The sequence below is a fragment of the Sturnus vulgaris genome, chromosome 17 (genome assembly GCF_052056855.1).
Source record: "Sturnus vulgaris isolate bStuVul1 chromosome 17, bStuVul1.hap1, whole genome shotgun sequence".
NCBI lineage: Eukaryota > Metazoa > Chordata > Aves > Passeriformes > Sturnidae > Sturnus > Sturnus vulgaris.
This window is the reverse complement of record NC_142259.1, coordinates 1,310,254-1,329,585: the sequence shown is the minus strand read 5'-3', so window position 1 is coordinate 1,329,585 and position 19,332 is coordinate 1,310,254. Positions and strand designations below refer to the sequence as shown.

Below are 19,332 nucleotides of genomic sequence, written 5' to 3'. Positions count from 1 at the left end.
CAGACCCTCCACTCCTGTGACTAAACATCTTCAGGGCTTATATCAGCTCTCGGTAGAATAAGACAGGTTGGGACGTTGGTCCTGTATCAGAACACCCCCAAACACAATGAGCCTCAGGAGACCCTGAGGTGCTCATCAGCAAGCAGCCCTTGGAGGGGACTGGGCTGCATGGGAAGGCAACAGGGCAGAGCACTGCCACACCATCAGCAGATGGCACAAGGCCTGAGCTCGCTCCTCAGCTGGACAAGTTCTGTTGGGAGTGAACAGTAAATGTTGCAGTGATACCTGTGTGTCCCCCCACACAACTCCTGTGCACAGCCCTCACCATTGATGAGGTACGGGTGATTGCAGCACTTGCGCAGCTCCATCATGGTATTGATGAGGTTGGGCATATTGTGCTGGTTGGCACCCTTGGAGAGGAAGGAGAAATTCTTCTCCAGGATGGCCCGGTAGTATTTCTTTTGGATATTGGTCAGCTCCACCTCAATGATGGTCTCTTGCTTGGGTGCCAGATTCTTCTCTACATCATCCTTCAGTCGTCGCAGCATCATGGGCTTCAGGATGGACTGCAGCTTCTTCACCTGCAGAGCAAGTGCAGACACTCACTGCCCTCCCTGCATGGCAAGCACATGGGCCCAGCAGAGGGGTCTGCAAGACTGGAGCCTCCCCACACTGCACACCCACTACAGGGGACTCTGGAGCAGCTGCTCAGCAGCCAGCCAGGACAACTTCAGGGGCAGGCATGACCAGTCCCAGGCTAGGAACTCCACGTGCCTCTGCTGCCAGCAGCCTTAGGTGTCTGATGCAGAAGAGCTGAGAGTTTGGATGGTAGCTGAGATGGTGGTTGCTTCATGTGCCTGTGCCTCCTCCCATAGAATGAAAACGTTTGTGCAATTTACACATTCAAAAGACAGTGAGATAGCCCAGGCAATGAAGCAGCTTCCCATAACCCACACTCAAGGAGAGCTTTGGAGGAAGGCTCTCCAGGGGAACCTGACAAGAGTGACTGACACAGGGACTTACTGCACTCCCCATTCCCTCTGCACTCTTGTTGGTCTCAGGGACAGACCAGGTGGGAGAGGTAGGTGAGCTGTTTTACCCAGTCATCCAAGGGCATCAGGGAGTCAGTTGGGAGTAGACCACTGCCTTGGCAGGGACGGGTCTCCTCTCACCAGAGCAGCACTGGGGGCTCTGTCACAATTTTGCTTCTCCTGGTACAAAGAGTCCTATCCACTTTCATGAAGCACATGTCTGAAACCATGCCTGGTGTGATCACCGGCTGTCCCAGTGGCCTGTGCTAAGTCACTGATATCATTCTTTTAAGTACCTGCTCCTCTGTCTTCAGGTCTCCGAACTCTTCCAGGAAGGCTGTCTCTGAAGGGAACTGCTGTGGTTCCAGAAAATTTAGAAGGCTGAAGAGCTCCTCTACCGAGTTCTGCAAGGGGGTCCCCGTCAGCAGCACCTTGTGCTCCTGGGAACACACAGAAAACAGGTTGATGGCTCAACCCCATTAGCTGGGGTTAAAGGTGTCCCAAGCACAATGCTTCCTGTCTTCCAGCCTAAGAAGCAGTCTGGGAGCACACACACATACACCCCCTGAGGCTTCCCTGGCCATGGTGACAGCCCTGACCAATCCACTGTCACACAACACTGTCTTGTGGCTCCCAGGAAGCTCCCATGCACATGTTCCAGTCCAGCTCTGACCAACAACAGCCAAACCCGAGACCTCACACTTGCTCCCAGCCTCCAGCCCTGGCCAGGCACAAGACCCTCGGGTAGGGCTGTGCTGGTGTTGGACAGGGACGCTGACAGAGCCTGAGCTTCTGTGCAGCTTGGGGTAGGATGTCTGTCTTCAGGGCTCAGACAGAGCAAGAGGGAACACAGCCCAGAGCCATGGGACACTGAGAGGCAGCAGTGACCTGCTGCTAGGGCCAGTCTCAGCAGAGTGCTCCAAAATCAGCAGGGTAGGTATGACTGTGCACTGGGAACAAGGGGGAGATTTTCTTACAGGTTCACCATGGAGGTACACGTGCAGCAAAAGGAGATGGGGTCCAAACAACCCCCAAAACCTGGCGATGTGAGGACCAAACGATCCCTCAAGGAGAATCCCTCCCATGCCTGACAACATGGGCTTCAGGCACCACCAGGTGCTGGTCCCAGGTACACCAGCTCCTCTGTCCCAGCACTGCCAGAGTCTTGGGCTCACTACTCAGGCTAACCCTCCTGCCCAGTCTAGTGCAGAAAATATCCTCAGGAGTGGCCAGCTAGGAAAGAAGGGTAATTGTAAGGTGGGAGACTTCCATAGGACTTGGACAAAGGAAGGTGATGGTTTAGAAGGGGGACCAGTAGCACCTCTGCTTTGACCCAAGCTCACAAGCCAGCAGGGTGCTGCACAGGACACAAAGTCAGGGGAAACAGCAGGGTCTTTTGGAACTTGTGGGAGTCACAAGACTAATTATTTTTGGAGGACTGGCCCAGCTATGGGTGAGTGTGAGAGAAGCTGGGTACAGCTGGAAGATCCAAAAGGCGTGTTTGAACCTTGGTCCAGATAACAGCAGCACTGCTTTTCCCAGGGCTGGAAAAAGATCTGGACATCCAAATAATTTCTCAGAGCAGCTCATTGATCCTTTTGTTAACCCACCCCTGGCATGGACCGCTCCCATGTTTGTACAGCAGTAAGAAACCAGCTCAAACACCACAGCCCTGCTCAGCGTAGGGCACAAGGCACACCATGGCCAGGGCTGCTGTGCAGGGCTGGCCAGCAACTGTCCCCGTGTGCTGCAGCAGCTTTACACTGTGCTGCAAGGCTGGGGAGGGCTCTGGCAGGGAGCACCCCCAGGTGGGAAGACACAGGGGAAGTTAATATTCCACTTTGGCAAAAAGAAGTTTGTGAGGGCTGCCCCATCCATCAATGGGCCCCCTAGATGGTTTCCCTCCAGCCTGGCTCAGGGCCTGAGCCACTGACAGTGGCATCTGGCCACTCAGCGTGGCCATCTCCAGCCCACCCCGCTCCCAGGTGAACCCAGGCAGGACATGCTCACTAGGGCCATGAGCTTCAGCCCCTCCAGGAGTTTGCAGTTCCTGTTCTTCAGGCGATGTGCCTCATCAATGACCACACAGCGCCACTGGATCTTCTTCAGCTCCGGGCAGTCAGCAAGGATCATCTCAAAGGTGGTGATAACCACCTGGAACTTGAAGATCCCAGGGAGAGGGTTACCCTAGGAAAACAGAAACCAGAGTTTGAGATGGCTCCAGGGTGGCAGCACCTGCTGTCTGACTGTATTAGTGTGAGCATCTGATTCTGAGCTGGAATTCCCCCAGAATAATCTCTCTCAAGCATTGGCAGATTTCTGCAAGCCTCCTTGACGGCTGCAGGCTGTGTATCTCCAAACCAGACACTGTCCCAGGGGAGGCACATAGGCTGGACAAGAACCAGGGCTATGCTGCACCCTCTCCATTCTGCATGAGCTGTGCCTGTTCAGTCATACACAGTGCAACCTGAGCCCATGCCAGCAAATGGGGCTGTAAAGATCACCTTTCCCTCTCCAAATGAACAAGCTCCACAGGCAGCTCAGTACTTCCCAAGTAAAGGAAGCCAGGGCTGGGGGACCGTCTTGGGGTGACTTTATGATGCTTGTATCCCCAATCATCAGTTCTGTTGGTGTTGAATATTGTGCTCTGCAGCTTTAAAACTGGTTCCAGGAGTGAAGGAGGAGAGAAGAAGTGCAGTTTGTTATCAGAGACTGCAGTGGCTCCCCCGCAGCCTTCACACAGACTGTGTTGTCTGCAGTGGACAGCTCTTGGTTAGTTTTTCTGGCAAGCTAAGGCAGAAAAGCTCCCTGGACTGTGGGTTTTTTTCCCTTTTCCTTGGAATTGTCTGGCCCTGGTCTAAACCAAAAACCCAGAGAAGCACCGGGAGCTCGCACCCGTGACCCACTGGGGTCTGACCTGGGCAGCAGCATTTCCCAGCACCAGAGGGACTGAGAACAGACTGAGTGAGCTGGGCTGCAACCCACGGAAGGGACTCGTCTGAATTTGTCATCTCTTCGGAGCGGTGAGAGGTTTTGCTGTTTAGTATTATTAATTTTGTGCTGGAAAGTGCTTTGCCTGTTAAATAAACAGTTTTTTTCCACTTCTCTCCAAGGAAATATTTCCCCCAATCAGTTGGGAGAGGGACTGCTTGAGTCTGTTTCCTAAAAGAACCCCATTCAGAGGTTTCCTCCCAAATTTACCCTAAACCAGGACAGGGACGCATCCTGGGAGGGCTGTGTGTGTCAGTCACCTGTGTGTCCCTGTACACCATCTCGTACTGCTGGATCATCTGCCGGCTGATCTGGCTGCCGTGGTACACGATGGCGTTCATCTCCGTCCACGTGCGGAACTCCCTCTCCCAGTTCGTAATGGTGGAGAGAGGTGCGATGATGAGGAAGGGGCCATGGATGCCCATCAAGAATATCTCTGAGAGGAAAGTGATTGACTGGATTGTCTTCCCCAAGCCCATCTCGTCAGCCAGGATGCAGTTCTTCCTGCAAAGATGGACAGGGTTAGGACATTGTGGTTCTTGGGGGCAGAAACCACTCTGTCACCAACTGTCTGATAGGATGTCAGGCACACCACCTCTGCCCACACTTCTCTGACTCTGCAGCATGGAGCATGGGGGGGGACTTTGGTATAGTGGCCCAAATTTGTCTGGGTAAGCCAGCCAACTTTTTGTAAGATCATGGATTCAAAATGAGCATGAAAGATGCTGTTTTTCAGGTACATATGAACCAGGGAAAGATGCATGTGATGGCCTGCTGCAGCTGAGAACATGCATATTCCCACTTGTCTGCCACACAACGGGCCACAAATAGCCTGGCCAATACCAAAAAAACAGGTGTATCTCAGAACCATAGCTAAGGCCTATTATCTCCAAGACTCATCAGCATTTACCAGGGAGAAACATTCCTAAAGACTCAGTTGCAAAGTTACAGTAAATCCACTGTTTCTGGCAGCTGCCTGCCAGCTCCAGCACTTGAAGGACTCAATGGCTGCTCTGTCAGGCCCCTGTTTGTCGGCTCTGCTCCCCAGCTTCGCTGTTCCCATGACAGCAGGACTGCTCATGGCAGCACTGAGCTCCAGCCCCTCCTCACCTGTTATACCAGTTAAAGAGCAGCCAGTTCATTCCCTCCAGCTGATACTCCCGCAGCTGGTTGCTGTTCTTGTACTCCCGGGACTTCTCCAGCTTCTGCCAGGACTCAGACGCTGGGCGCTCCTAGGAGGGGACAGCAGGAGCAAGGTCCATGGGAGATGTTAATGCCCAGTGAGGCCAGATCCTGATGTTGGGGCTGCACATCAGGGACAACACTTCAAAGCAGTCACTGACAGCTGAGTCATAGCAAGGGTTTGGCCTCTGGAATCCACCCTCAGATCTCCAGAGGGGAGGATACAGGGCTTGCACTGCAGCACCAGGGATAAGGTCAACATTGCTGGACTGTGGCAAGACACAGCCAGTCCCTGCGCCCAGGGCAGCGAGCTGCCAGCCCGGTACGTTACCTCAGGGTACGTTACCATGTGCTTGATTTCTGGAGGGATTTGGAGGGCTTCAAACTCTTTAATCTTCCCTGGGTCAACATCCTCCTCCAGCTCCCAGGTGCTCTCCTCATAGGGCAGTGAGCACCACTTCACCAAGTAGTGAGTGACCTCCTGCAGCACAGAGAGAGACAAGCTCAGAGACAGAGAGGGTCAGCAGCCCTCCATCCACCCTGTGCCAAAGGTCCTTGGGGACAGGAAAAGCTGTGCAAGGGAAGGCAGGGAAGGCTCAGGGTGCCAGACTTGCTGCAAAGTCTCCCTCCATGCCTCCATGGGGCAAGCAAGAGAGGCAGTCTCTCACCTCTCCAGTGTCAGGGTCCTTCGTGTGAGCTACCTCCAGAATTCGATCTACCTCCACATAGTCCGGGTTGAACAAATCCTCATCAGGCTGTGATGGCAAACAGTAAAGCAGGAGTAAGTTCAAGGTGATTCCAGGGTTAAACAGATGGGCACAAGTAAACAGCTGCAGGGTATCCGTCCCCAGGATGTGTGCAACACACCAAGAGCCCTGGACACAGGTACAGACATCTGTCTCTGGGCAGGGAGGACACAGGAGCCTGGCAGAAGGCAAAGCTCTTTCTTTAGAGCAATCACATGCTCTGTGCTGCCCTTGCTGGGAGGCAGGAATGTCCTCTCCAGCCTATTTGGCTCCAAGGTACAAGTCCTAAGCTGTCTGCTCCAGCTGATGTGCAGCAGCCAGAGCTGTGACCACCACAATGCATAGCACCAATGAACCCCATGGCTGCAAGGGCTGACACCTTGGTCTCTGTCTCTGTCTCCCTCCTGCCCCACCTAGCATAGTCCTTGGAGAGACATGGCCTAGGACTTGGGAAGGAGAAAAATCAGGCTTCTATGCTCACAACTTCCCAAGCCAGTTAGTTACAGGAAAAGAGCATGTGCTCCTTGCTGAACTGTTAGTGGTACAGAGTGTTCCAACACATGCTTTTTTTGCATCCTGAGAAAGACCCCAAACAGACTCGTGACTGAGAAATTTGACACACACCCCCAGCTTTCCAGCTACAATGGAGAAATTTTCATAGCCTACTGGCCTGATTTACATTTGTAAGGGGCAGTTTAAGGAGATCCAACAACTATCTCTGGAGCAGCAAGATAAATTATAGAATACCTTTCATACTAAGCAAGATTAATCTGCTTATAAAGCAGAGCAGGCAGAAGCTGCCCTAAGCCCAGACATTTATAGCTCCCTCTCTCCCACAACATCTCTGTTCCACCACAGAAGCACTTCCAGCCCTATATGCTGCCCTCCCTCCCACCAAGCAACTCTTCCAGAGCTGACAGTGCCTGGCAAGTGACACTTGTCACCCTGCTTATAATTCCACCACACTGAGGGACACAGATGTCCCTCAGCTCCAGCCCTGGTGGCTTTGGCCCTGGAGATGGACTGGTCTCGGCAGCAAGGTGTCAGGGGCAGCTCCTGGCCTGCTCAGCCACGGCACTGGGCTCAGGGTCAGGGTCACCACTGCTCACTGTGCTCCACTCTCACCTCCGTAAAAATATGTTTCATCTGAGCCTGCTTGTTCCGGAAGCGCTTTATCTTCTGTGAGATCCTGGGGTCCTTCTCCAGCTCCTCCAGCGTTGCCCATTTACAGTGCAGGTAAGAGCTGCAGGGGGAAAAAATATCAACAACATGTGACCAAGAGACCTTTGGTCCCAAACCCATGCACCATACAGAGCAGCATGGATCTCCCAGTGATCCAGAGAACACTCAGCCCATACCTATGCCTATGCCACCCCAAACTGTGGAAAGCAATGCCCCAGGACCAGGGCAAGACCAAGCACTGAAGCTGCAGCAGTTTCCCTGCTTCCCACCACCACAGCTGGCTCAGGAGGACAAAGGCAGGAAAACAGGGATGCTGGGGCTGCAGCTAAGGAATGGGATGGAGGTGGGAGCATGCAGTCCTTGCCCCTGCATGCACAGGGCCCACAAATAAAAAAGCGCCACAACACTGCACATACAAGTTCCTGTACTTGACGTAGAACTCCTCTGTCTCAAATGCCAGGCCTCCAGGATGAGCCTGAAACCAAGGGAAGGAGAGTCAGTAACAGACAGGGTGTGCAGAAGCTGGGAGGGCATGCTGAGCCATCCCCTGCCTGGCCACAGGCTCCAGGGACCGAGCCCCAGGGATGGTGAGGATAGCCAGGCACTCATTGTGCTGCTGCTCCAGAGATGCAGTAGCCCTGTGGAACATGATGTGAGACCACCCTTGAGCATGGGGGACTCCAACACCTTCTGGGCATCAGCCCAGGCTTGACTCCTCTCCAGAGGCTTTCTGGTGCCCAGGACACAAGAGGCACCACACTGATTCACAGTTCAGAAAGGTGCCAGTCTGGGCATACCCCAGCATCCCACCACAGGAACAAGAGCACCAACTGCAATCTTATGTCCCTGCTGCACAGGGCAGCCATGTCCCATCCCTCCTCTGCTCAGGGACTTCTAACCCCACTGACATCTTTGCCACTCACCTCCTTCTGCACCATCCTGGAAGCAAGGATCTTCTCAATGATATTGGCATCATCCTCAGGAGGCTCCTGGGGACAGGAAAAGTGAGCTCTGTTTTTCTGGCTCATCACCTGCCCCTGGCACTCTCCCAGCACAGAATGACTGCTTGCTTCTCTCCTAATCCCCCAGCCGGGCAGACAGAGCTGGCATTGGGAGTTGGAAGAGCTGTGCTTGGGGAGCCCCTGCTAGATCCGGGGGGGTAGGTGCTGCCAGCCCACCTACACTCACAGCCTGTCCTCTACAGGTCAGCCAGGCCACAGCACTGTTGGGTTTGCTGTGTGGGTCCTTCCAGCTACACCAGGGCAGCCAGAGAGGGTGGAAAGTCTCCCAGAAAAGAGGAGGGAGCTTGGGCACTTCTGCCCATGGACTCAAGGAAGGAAATGTGCCAAAATGCCCACATTCCTGCTCCAAGGCACTCTCCATGCCACATTCAGGTCATGCCTTGGCAGCTATACAGCCCCATAGTGCTGTATGGCTCCAAGGGCTTCAGGAGAGCAGGCAGTATGTCTGTCAGGCCCTGCCACATGTCACCCACACACTGTCATCTGCCCATGGCCACAGGACATGGGCAACAGCACCTCACCCGACCACTCTCCATGCAGCTCTTCCTGACAGGCTCAAAGTGCTGCCTCTTTCCCTCTGCAGCTTCAACTCTGTCCCCAGAAATCCACCCACAGACACCCTCTGTTGGCACCCAGGGACTCCCAGCACAGCCCCTCTCGCTGAGCACAGGCTTTGCTGCAGGTGGCCTGAATTCCATCCTGCTGCCAGCTCTGGAGAGGTGGAGGCTCCCCAGGCTGCAGCTGCGCCAGGACTAGCCCCACCAAATGCCAAGAGAGCCAGGCTTGTGCCTGTCTGTGCTACAGAGGAGGCACACATAGAGGAAGATTCAGGAGAGATGACAGACACCAAAACCACGGAGCCTGCTTGAGCATTAGAAATATCTGTTCTGCTTTGGCTGGAAGATAGTACAGCAGAAGGAGGAGAAAAGTGCAGAGCAGGAAGAAGAAGGACTCTTCATTCCCTTCTGACAGAGGCAGAATATGGACCAAGGCAAAGCAGTCCTGACGTGCTACTTTGCAGACTAGAAAGTCTCTCAAAGAAAGGCATGGGGCAGACCGGAGAAGGACAGACAGACAGAACATCCCACACCACTCATCTGAAAATGTGTTTGGGATTGGTTTTTTTTCTTTTCCTCTTTGCCTGTGGAATTTTTCCCATTGACATGCTAAGAAGCACTGATGGCTAGGTCCTTGAGATGGGGGAGGGAGAACCTCCCTGACTTTTTTGGGAGTTTCTCTAGGGGGGGTGGGGGACGGGGACACCACGAGATTAGAAGCAGCTAAAAGGAGGGGGGGGGGGGGCAGTTGCTCTCTCTCGCTCTTGGTTTCGGAGGAGGAAGGTCACTGCTACCCCTGCCATAGCCCAGCCAGGAGCTGCCTCTTCTTCTGCTGTTGGACCCCGCACCCCTGCCCTGCCAGGACACCCTGCCATTTCAGTTCGCTGTTTCCAAGCGTCCTGCTGAGCACGGGCCGACCCTGCCCCAGGGTTCCTGAGCAAAGCCTCTCTCCTCCATCCCCTCCCGTCCGGGCCCCGCCGCCAGCACCGCGCGCTGCCCGAGCCCGCGCCACAGCGCCCCCTGCAGGCGCGCCCGGATCATCGCCCCTGCCCGCCGGGAGCCGCCAGCGCTCCCTGCCGGCTGTGCCGGGAACTGCACCAAGGGAAAGTGCCCGCGGCCGAGAGCTGGGACTGGGCTCCTGTTCTGTTCGCTGTTAATGCCAGAGCTGGGCTTGTTCTGTTTGCCTTGCTGTACACACTAGTCAAGAACTGTTATTCCTACCCCCATATCTTTGCCTGAGACCCCCTTAATTTCAAAATTATACTAATTCAGAAGAAGGAAGTTTACAGTCTCCATTTCAAAAGAAGACCTTGTTTTCCCTAGCAGACACCTGTCGTTCAAACCAAGACAAAGTGTCTGGGAAAGCCAAGACCATGCCCAGGGCCACAGCAAACCCTTCTATCCCCAGCCCAGATATGACTGCTGCCTTGGCACTGTCCTTGAGTGCAGGGCCGGATGTTGGACCCAGCACCACAACAAAGTGAGCAGGGAATAGCATGTCTGCCTGGGCCCCTTGGCTGCCATCTGAGGCCCAGAGCAGGATTTCTGCCCTATTTGGGGAACTCTGCCCTACACTGGGTTAAGACAGCTGAAAGGAGCATGCAGAAGTGCTCCTGCCACAGCCACTGTGCAGTGCCTCTTCCCCCATGCCCAGGCACCCACCCTGGCACTGCTGGGCTCTGCCTGACTCTCCCACAGAGGGTTGGTGTGAACGTGGCCATCTCAGCAGCACAGTGCCCTACTGCTGGGAGCTCCCATGCCAATCCACAGCCCTTACAGGCTTCCACTGGTCTGTGGCTCGTTGCTGGCTGCCTGAAGGCTGTTGGAGGAGTCCTGCACTGCCCAAAGAGCTATTTAGGACTGTGTCCAGGAAAGCTGCAAGTCCAGGCCATGGAGAAAGCAGCCCTGAGGTCACAGCACTCACATCCTGCCCTGCCTGTCAGTTCTGACCCTGGAAGCAGCCCTGGGCAGGCCCAGCTGGGTAGGCTGGCCAGCCTCAGAGCAACTACCCAGCCTGGACACTTTGGACATCAGCCTTTCTGACCCATCTGGAGCAGAACAAACTGAGGTGGAAGTTTAGAACTGAAAGGAGAACAGGGTGGGAGCATGGACACATGCCAAAGGCAGCTCGTACCTGCTGCTTTGAAAATCTCACTTGGAGAGATGCCTGCCAGGAGCCCAGCTGGGACACAGCTCAGGCAGAGCTGAAGCAGCACTGGCAGCATGTTCTGTGGGTGTGTGGCAGCTCCAGGCCAGGCATGGATCACCAGGTCAGGGCTTATCAACAGAGCTAATAACCCACCGAAACCTTGGGGAGAGGGTACTAGAGAGGGTAACAGAAACCCCGTGAAAATAACTAGAAACCACTATTAATATCTGGCAGCTTTGTTAGTGACCAGAGAGATGGAATGAGTTTCAGGATCCAACACACAGTCACAGACAGACAAGAAGGAGCAGCCAGTACCCACAAGGAGCCAGCACTGAATCAGTAGGCAGAGGCATAAGGATAGCAAGGCCCAAACCACAGTGGCACCGGGTGGTCCCTGCCATGCTGCCCAGCAGAACAGCTCAACAGGAAAGGGTCAGGCTGGCATCACTACACTCTGAGGCACTGATGGAGAGCAGCAATGCAGGCAGAAAATGATGACCTGGCACCTACAAAGCCCTCAGCTATTAGGGACAAAATCATGGGCAGGAGCTACAGAGACCAAAGCCAAAGGTGGGCATGGGCAGTGGTGTGTGACATGTCCAGCTGCATGAACACAGGCCTTAGTCTCCAAGCAGGGGAGACTTCAAGGGGGACAGTCAGACCAGCACACCTCTTGTCCATCTCATAGTTCCTGAAAAGCCAGCCTGAACCCTCCCAGACAGGCACTCTCTCACCCCACCCCTAAGGTGGGACCCACTGCTTCCTTAAGCCTCAGCACTGACATTTCAGGACACCCTGCATGAGGCAGGTCCCCCCAGCCCCCAGTCCCACACCCAGCACTACCTCTGCCTGCCATGCCAGGGTAGAGGCGGAGAGCGCAGAGGTTCGCCCAGCACCCAGCACAGCAATTGTTTCGCCATCATCATCCACAACCTTGAAATCCAGGTCTTCGTTGTACTTCCTCCTCTTCACCTGCCGTCCTGAGCGTCGTTTCTGTATACAGGATGAAAAAAGGCAGTGCTGGGAGGTATGAACAGACCAAGTACCTCCTCCTTGCTTGAGCGGCAGAGAGAAAGCCCCAGGGCTGCCAGAATTCCTTCCAAGCCCTCCCCTGCCCCAGCGAGATGGGGGTGGTAGGAAGAACAGGCACTCCTTGAGGTGCTGAGATCTCCATCCTGACCCACAAAGCCCCATCAGTTCCCAAGACGTGAGGCAGAGGAGCACTGTAGAGATGCAGGGCATCTTTCCTGTGCTGTGCCAGGAAAGAGAGCTGCCCAGAGCTGTGGTGGAGAGGGACATTCAAGGCTGAGACACGCAGGGCCCAGGGCAGCAGTGTGCACTCAACCCTGGGTCAGCAGACTTCAGGCTCATAGAAGCTGACCATGCTGCTGAACATGGTCTCTGATTCCTGTGCCCAGAGGCCCTTGTTGTGGTACCACTGAGAGGCAGCCAAGATTTGTGCCACCAGCAGCCAGCTGAGGGCTTTGGACATACCTGGCTGTCAGCTGACTCCGCAGACTCCTCTGGGCTCTGTACAGATGGGCTCAGGAGATCCTGATCCAAATCCAAACTGTTCACTGGTATCTCATTTTTCCTCTTCCCTTTCTTCTTCTTCTCCACAGGGGTGTCTTTGCTGCCAAGCAAACTGACAGTTAGATCATGTCCTGGAGATCCCAGGGGAGAAGCAACAGGCACCCACACAGAGCACTGCTCCCACTGGATCACCCAGAGGCAGCTCAACGCTCCTCAGACCTCCCCCAGCACTGGGAATCCCCAGTTGCTAATGCTCATTAAGCACATCAAGTGTTTCTCCATCCAGTTCCAGAACACTGGGATGAAAGGGTCCACCTGCCCTGCCTGGTGTGGAGGCTGAGTGCTCTCACCAGCCAGGGGAACAACCCCACAGGGGCTGTAGGAGCTGAGGTTCAGCTCACGGGGTCTAGCACAGGCACAAAGATGATCTCTTCACTGCCAAATTGAGTATGCCAGGGCAGCAAGGTGCCTGCTCTGATCACAGCACTCCCAAACATGTCCTGTGCTAACCAAAGTCAGAAATAAAATCCAGCAGCTCCAGAGGCAACCCATGTCCTGGTACCCTGGAAACAAACCTTCAAGCTCAGTCAGAGGAGCACTGGCCACACTGGTGACCACCTCCTGTATGTGCCACAGAGCCCTGCCAGATGCCAGTAAACCTTTACACCAAGCACAAGCTGCTCCAGTTCATGGCTTGTGTTCCCAAGTCACAGCACTGAGCCCCCTCCTGAGGCAGCTGAACAGACTGGTGTGAACCTGCAGCTGGATGGAGTTAAGCCCTGTGATCGCCCTGGACACAGGAGGATGCAGATCCAACTCCCACAGGCACAATGGCCTTTCACAGCAGGCACTGCTGGCTCCAAGGGCCCACTGGGAAGCTCTGTCCCACCAGGCAACTGTCCCATTTGGGACACAGGTCACAGAGGGAATTTGGGCTCTGCTCCCATGAATCCCACCACCTTCCTAAAAAAACATGGAAAGACAAGCCCAGTCCCATGGCATATTCTCAGGGTAAGGGCCACCCGCACCCCTGCCTGCACAAGGAAACAGGACCAGGAAGCACCATGGTAAAAAAACAACTGCTCCCAGCATGCCAGTCCATCCTTACCCTCTGCAAGGAACACTGTTAAGGGAAAGAGCTGGTGTTTGTCCCAGGGCTGAGCAATGCCTCCTTCCTCAATTCCAGCCCCACTATTCATCCCCTTCATATCCCAGATCCCAGGCTCAGCGGCAGAAGAACCATTAGTTTCAAAGAGATGTCAAGGTTTTAGCTCCATTTAATGAGAAAAATCTCTGCTTGCCTGTGACTAGCAAAAAATAAAGGTTAAAATCTGTTGTTCAGGCCAAAAATGCCCTGGCCATGCATATATGCCTAAATTAGAGACCCTGAAAATGCTCTGTGAGCAGTGCATCCACCAAGTAATAACTCCCAAGATATTGATTTGTAAGTCACAATTAACAACTGCTTCATTCATGAGTCAGTCATTGAGTATGATTAGAAATAATTTGGAAGAAATTATGCCGCCATTATCTGCCACTTAGAGGACTCCCAGCAATCATTCCATCCACACAGAGTACAAACTAACTAAAGCCTGCTGCTCGCCTCTGCCCTGACTGTGCTGCCCTGTGACCTCCCCAGCTCCACATGGCCAGGGGACACAGGGGGATACACAGCTCCCTACAGAGTTTCCACCCTGACACCCATGGCCATCCCTCACACAGGGGGTTTGCTGGTGGCTGACCCAGAGCCCAAAGCAAGTCTGAGAAAAGGCTCGAAGAGGGGCTACAGAGGCAGGGAAGTTGTAAGGAGGACCCATGGGCTGGACTTTCCAAGCAGCAGAGCTGAAACTAGGTCCTCCTGGAAGGTGCAGATGAGTGGGAGGAAGCATCACAGGCTCAGGCTATACTGGGCTAGAGCATCAGGAATGCACAGAGCTTTGTGGAACTCCCAGACTCCTACACAGAGTTTCTTCTGGTTGCATGATGTGTTACAAAGTTACATTACATTGTCGGGTTTGCATGAAGTGGCCTCTTCACCAGGGCTCAGCTGGTACCACGCACGGCAAGCTGGCTCCTTTCAGCCCCCCGTGGCATGCCCAGAACCTGCTGTGCCCAGGTAGGAGAGCCAGGGTTTCCAAATCTGCAGCTGTTACCCTGCCACAAGACATATCTCTGGCAGGGTGATCTGTCCACCAGCTACTCGCAACAGGTTGCAGACATGGGCTGCCCTGTATATAATGCTCAGCATCCTGCGAAGGCAGCCAAAGGACCTAAAAGCACCATGAATGCCTTCAGGAGGACAAGCCTCCATTGCCTCTCTCCCCCGGGTTCCCCTGCTTTGATTGGGTCCCACAGCTGCAGGGGCAGAGCAGAAGCATCATTAGGAAAATCTGATAGCTGCACCACTCATCCCAGGACCCTCCTTGGGGTCCAATGCTGCATTCACATGGGCTTCATCCTTCCCTTCCTTGCCTGCAGCCCTTCTCATTCCCTCTCCACCTCTATCCCTCTGCTGCAGCCCTCCTTGGGGCCTGGAGGAGCCCTTCCCAGAACTATTCACTTGATCCGCCCATTCCCATCTGCTCTGGCTCACCAACCCATGACGAACATCTGCAGAGCCCCAGGCTCAAAGAAGAATACAAGTGACAGCACTGCATGGCTCAGGGATCTGCTAGGGACGTGGCAGCCAGCTCTCGTCCTGCTGAGCAACCCATACCTCCTCTTGTCCACAACCAGCCCATGCCAATGGCACTAAAGGCTACCCCAGTGGCAGTTCCACAGCCATGGCCTCCCCAGGATCCGGCTGTCAGTGAGCTCTGAAGGCGTACAGCTGTGGAAGACGAAATGACATTGGTACTCTTGAGACCTGCTCTGCTCCCTGCACACATTAACCATTAAAAAGAAATCAGAGCTTCTGGCCAGCCAGCCTGTTAATTAAAAGGCTGAGGAATTACCAGAGGCGGCAGCGCTGGCCTGTGCAGTACAAGGGAGTCCTCAGGCCTCCCCCCACTGCTGGCTTTGACTGCCAGCACAGCTCCACAGCTGCCAGGAGGGACAAGTCTTCCAGGAGGGGGAGAGGGGATGGGATGCATTCCACCATCCTCCCAAACCCAAGCCAAGGGGAGGCACGCTGCTAACCCTGGGTGTGCACAGACCCTCATTTGCACACAGTCCGGGGCCAGGTTTTTCTCACTCACATACCCTCTGCTCAGGCCCCAAATAATTTGTGACAGGCCCTCTGCCACACAGCACCTCACTGTCCCGGTGGAACACCTCCCTAAAGTCCCTTTTGCCCCAGGACACTCGGCACAAAGGCCAGACCAAGGAGAGGCCAAGACTCTACAGTCCTCTTATGGATCTCGAGTCTTGCAGGGCCTCATCTCCAGAAAAGCACCCGCCTGTCCCATCTCTGCATGGCCAAAGAGCTCATCCTGGGATCCCAACGAGCACATCCAGCCTTCAGACCAAGTGTCCTGCACACCCAGTGCTGCTCTCACAGCTGCAGCTCCTGCAAGCCCACAGCCCTGTCCAAAGCAGGCACAGGGACAGGGCCACACCACCACCCACCTGCTCTTCTTGGGTCTTGATCTGGGGGCTGGCTCAGAGCCACTCTTCTTGTCTTTAGGCTCCTTCGGGGCTTTGGGTTCCCGAGGTTTACGGGGCTTTTTAGCCACCTCCCTCTGCTTGGGCTCCTTCGGCTTCTTAGATTCCTTCACCTTTTTAGGCTCTTTTGGTTCTTTAGGCTCTCTCCTCCTCTTTGGTTTCACCTCCACAGCAGCTTTATCTCCCCCTTCCTGCTCTCCCAGATCCTTTTTCTTCCGTTTCTTCTTCACCCCCATGCCCCCACTGTCCTGCATTCCGTTCTGGGTGCTTGTCCGCTTCCGGGGAACCCCGTCGGGCTCCTCCTTCGGGCACTGGCACTGGCCACCTGTGTTTGTGGCTGTCACTGTCACCTGGTGGGGCGCCTTGTCCTGCTCTTCACTGCTGGCAAAGGTGTCCTGCGTCTTGCACTCCCAGGCAGACGACATTGGGGAGAGGCTCAGTGTTTTCAAGCTTGGCGGCTGCGGAGAGAACGCAAGGTGACAGGTGAAGCAAATGCCAGAGCTGTAAACAGCAGGTGCCCAGGGGCACCACAGCCTCAGGAGCTGCAATCACCCAGCACAGCATGGCAGCATCCCTCAGCATTCAGGGACTATGGCTAACAGCCACCATGAGCACACGCAGCTCACCAGGAAGACCTCCCCTTCTCTGCCCAACACAGGCTGACAGACAGGCCTTTTGGCTCCCCCCTAGCCCATGCAGGTCCCAAGCAGGGGTGGCTGGCCCCAGTGTGTGCCCCAAACATTGTTCTGCCTTCCATCGACCGCTCCAGACTCCACTTGGCTAAGACAAGAGCAACCTGGGCATCCAAACCACTTCCTGCCTGTTGCCCAGAGCCAGAGATTGTCCCGGTAGGACAAGGAGAGGGAAGTAGGGATGTCTTGTAGCCTACAGAAGCAAAAAGTGGGCTCCTAGGTCCATCTGGGGCTGAGCTTGAGGCAGAAGAGAAGGGCTAGACTAGCACTGCTCACAGGAGCTGCTGGGGGACGGGGCTCCCTCCAGGCCAGGAGAGAAGAAGAGCTGCTCTTCCTGCTGCAGCACTTCTTTCATTTCCTGTGAACTTTCCAGCACTGAGCACTGAAAGGAACTGAGCTGCCTCCTGGGCATGCTTGGCCTCAGCAGGCATGACCAGACAGCAGCAGTCAAGGGCCCGGCTCTCCTCAAGCAGCAGTAGGAGTGCCTGTGGTGAGCACCCAGGCTCAATGTGCAGCAACCTCGGCTCCAAGAGAGCAGCCCAGGCTGGCAGGGATGGCAGGGGACAGCTCAAGGAAGGGAGCTGTGGGTGACAGTTCTCAATGGGAACCAGAAACATCCCTTGCAGCAGCTACCAGAGCAAGAGAGAGTAAGGGATGCACAAAGGAGCAGGCAGAAGCACACTTGTGTGCTGCAAGGATGGGGAGAGGAACGTGTCAGGTTCCGGTCCATCTCCTCCTAATGCACGGCTCAGTCACGACCACAGGGAAGCAGTGGCCATTGCTGGGCTTGCCCATCACTAGGGGGCTGGTAGAGCAGCACCAGACCAAGCCCAGCAGCACGACGGGGGCTGGAAAGCTGCTCCTGCAACTGGGGGCTGGTGGCTGTGCCATGAGACAAGACACAGGCCCTTCCCACCAGCCTGGAGGTATCAGCTCCTTGTAGGGAAGATGTGGGGCAGCTGGTGAGTGGCCCAGGAAGTGCTGGGCACATCTCCTGTGCCTGTGGGGATAGGGGCAGTGTCTGCCCCTCCACATCACACCCATGGCTGCTCCAGACCAGGTGGACTGCTTCCTTCTCACGCCCCTTCCCTGGTGCTGAGGTGGAGGTGCCAGTGCCTCTGGCAGCAATGCCCTGGCTTTGCAGAACCTTGGCACCATCCAGTTCCTCAAGACACCTCAGAGCTGTGGGAGAGAATGCAAATCTTTACATCTTACAGGCTGAGGACTGGAGCCTATCCAGGGTTGTCTGGGCACAGGGTGCTCTGCAACACTTGGACTTCTCACTTGGATTAGATGGCAGCATTAAATGAAACAGACTAAAAGTGGAAAGGCCCCTGATGCCCCTGTAGCCAACCCATGAGTGGGGCTGTAGGCTTGGTGGCATTAGTCAAGCAGCTGCACCAGCATCCCTGCCCATGTGCTGCCACTTCCAGCCCTGCCCCTGCTGCCATCTGCACCAGCAGCCTGGGATGGGGAGCAGCCATCCTGCCACATGGACCAGCCATCACAGGGCACCTAAGGAATTAAAGGGAAGTTATTCAGGACTAGGAGAAAATCAACACTATTGATGCTGCTTCTGAGACCACTGGCTGTGCAACAGGATGAGTCCCAGCCTTTGCATTCCTCAGCTCTTGCTAGATGGGGATCAGCTGTTAACAATTAAGAATCACAGAATGGCCTGGGTTGGAAGGGATTTTACAGATTATCTACTTCCAACACCCTGCCGTGTACAGGGACAACTTTCACTAGACCAGGTTGCTCAGAACCCCATCCAACCTTGACAAGAATTTCCTCCTAATATCTAATATTATATATATATATATTTGTATTTCCTTCTAATATCTAATCTAAATCTTCTAATATCTAATCTAATCTCTTTCAGTTTGAATAGATCCCTCCTTGTCCTGTCACCATATGCTCTTGTAAAAAGTCTCTTTCCATCTTTCTTGTGAGTCCCCTCTGGGTAGTACCTCTGATAAGGACAGTAGAACAGAATAGCATTTTACTCACTTGATAAGGATAGTAGAACAGAGCAACATTTACTCTTGTCAAGGACAGTAAAACACAACAGCATAGCCTTGTAGAAATAGATAAAGGATGTAACTTAGGCAAACAGAAGTCATGCAAAACGCAAGCAGGATGCCAGTTCAGGTCTGCAAGGCTGACAAAGCAGAAGTTACGCAAAACAACGATATTGCACTTACTCAAAAGCGGGGGTTGAGGAACAACCACCTAAAATGGACACCAGCAGTTGAAGATGGACCCCAAAGAATCATGTAAGGACTTGTGATAAGGGGTGAAACTATGTAAAATAAAGCCAAGAAAGTGGGGATAGCTAATGAACATGTAATCAGTGTGTATGATAAAATGCCTGTTCACCCAACACTCATCCCACTGAAATGGAGGAAGGATCTCCTGGAGTGACCAGCACACTGCAACAAAGAATGACTGCTTCTAATACTCAAAACTGTGTTATAAGTTTCTATCCAGACAATTTCAGTATCGCTCCTTTAGGTAAGCTTAGGAACTGGAAAGGTGCAATTTTGTTACCCCTAACCCTCCTCTTTTCCAGGCTGAACAAACACAATTCTCTCAGCCTTTCCTCCTAAGAGGGGTGCTCCATCCCTCTGATCAGCTTGGTGGC

At 54.2% G+C, this 19,332-nt stretch overlaps 1 protein-coding gene across 11 annotated transcripts in view; it reads right to left on the bottom strand.

Annotated features, from left to right (window-relative positions):
- Positions 1-19,332, bottom strand: part of CHD6 (chromodomain helicase DNA binding protein 6) — a 93,597-nt gene that overhangs the window by 29,324 nt on the left and 44,941 nt on the right. For 7 of the 11 annotated variants that reach the window (XM_014886248.2, XM_088175230.1, XM_014886242.2 and 4 more), the window contains exons 2-14: positions 15,961-16,454; positions 12,355-12,493; positions 11,704-11,853; positions 8,056-8,121; positions 7,549-7,607; positions 7,076-7,193; positions 5,873-5,959; positions 5,536-5,685; positions 5,133-5,254; positions 4,283-4,526; positions 3,042-3,218; positions 1,328-1,471; positions 326-581 (exon numbers count right to left, since the gene is read on the bottom strand). In XM_014886248.2, coding sequence (XP_014741734.2) covers positions 326-581; positions 1,328-1,471; positions 3,042-3,218; positions 4,283-4,526; positions 5,133-5,254; positions 5,536-5,685; positions 5,873-5,959; positions 7,076-7,193; positions 7,549-7,607; positions 8,056-8,121; positions 11,704-11,853; positions 12,355-12,493; positions 15,961-16,421 — 2,173 coding nt within the window. In that variant the 5' untranslated portion in view covers positions 16,422-16,454. The remainder of the gene's footprint in view (positions 1-325; positions 582-1,327; positions 1,472-3,041; positions 3,219-4,282; positions 4,527-5,132; positions 5,255-5,535; positions 5,686-5,872; positions 5,960-7,075; positions 7,194-7,548; positions 7,608-8,055; positions 8,122-11,703; positions 11,854-12,354; positions 12,494-15,960; positions 16,455-19,332) is intronic. The other 4 variants (XM_014886244.2, XM_014886245.2, XM_014886251.2 and 1 more) reach the window with 2 other exon arrangements.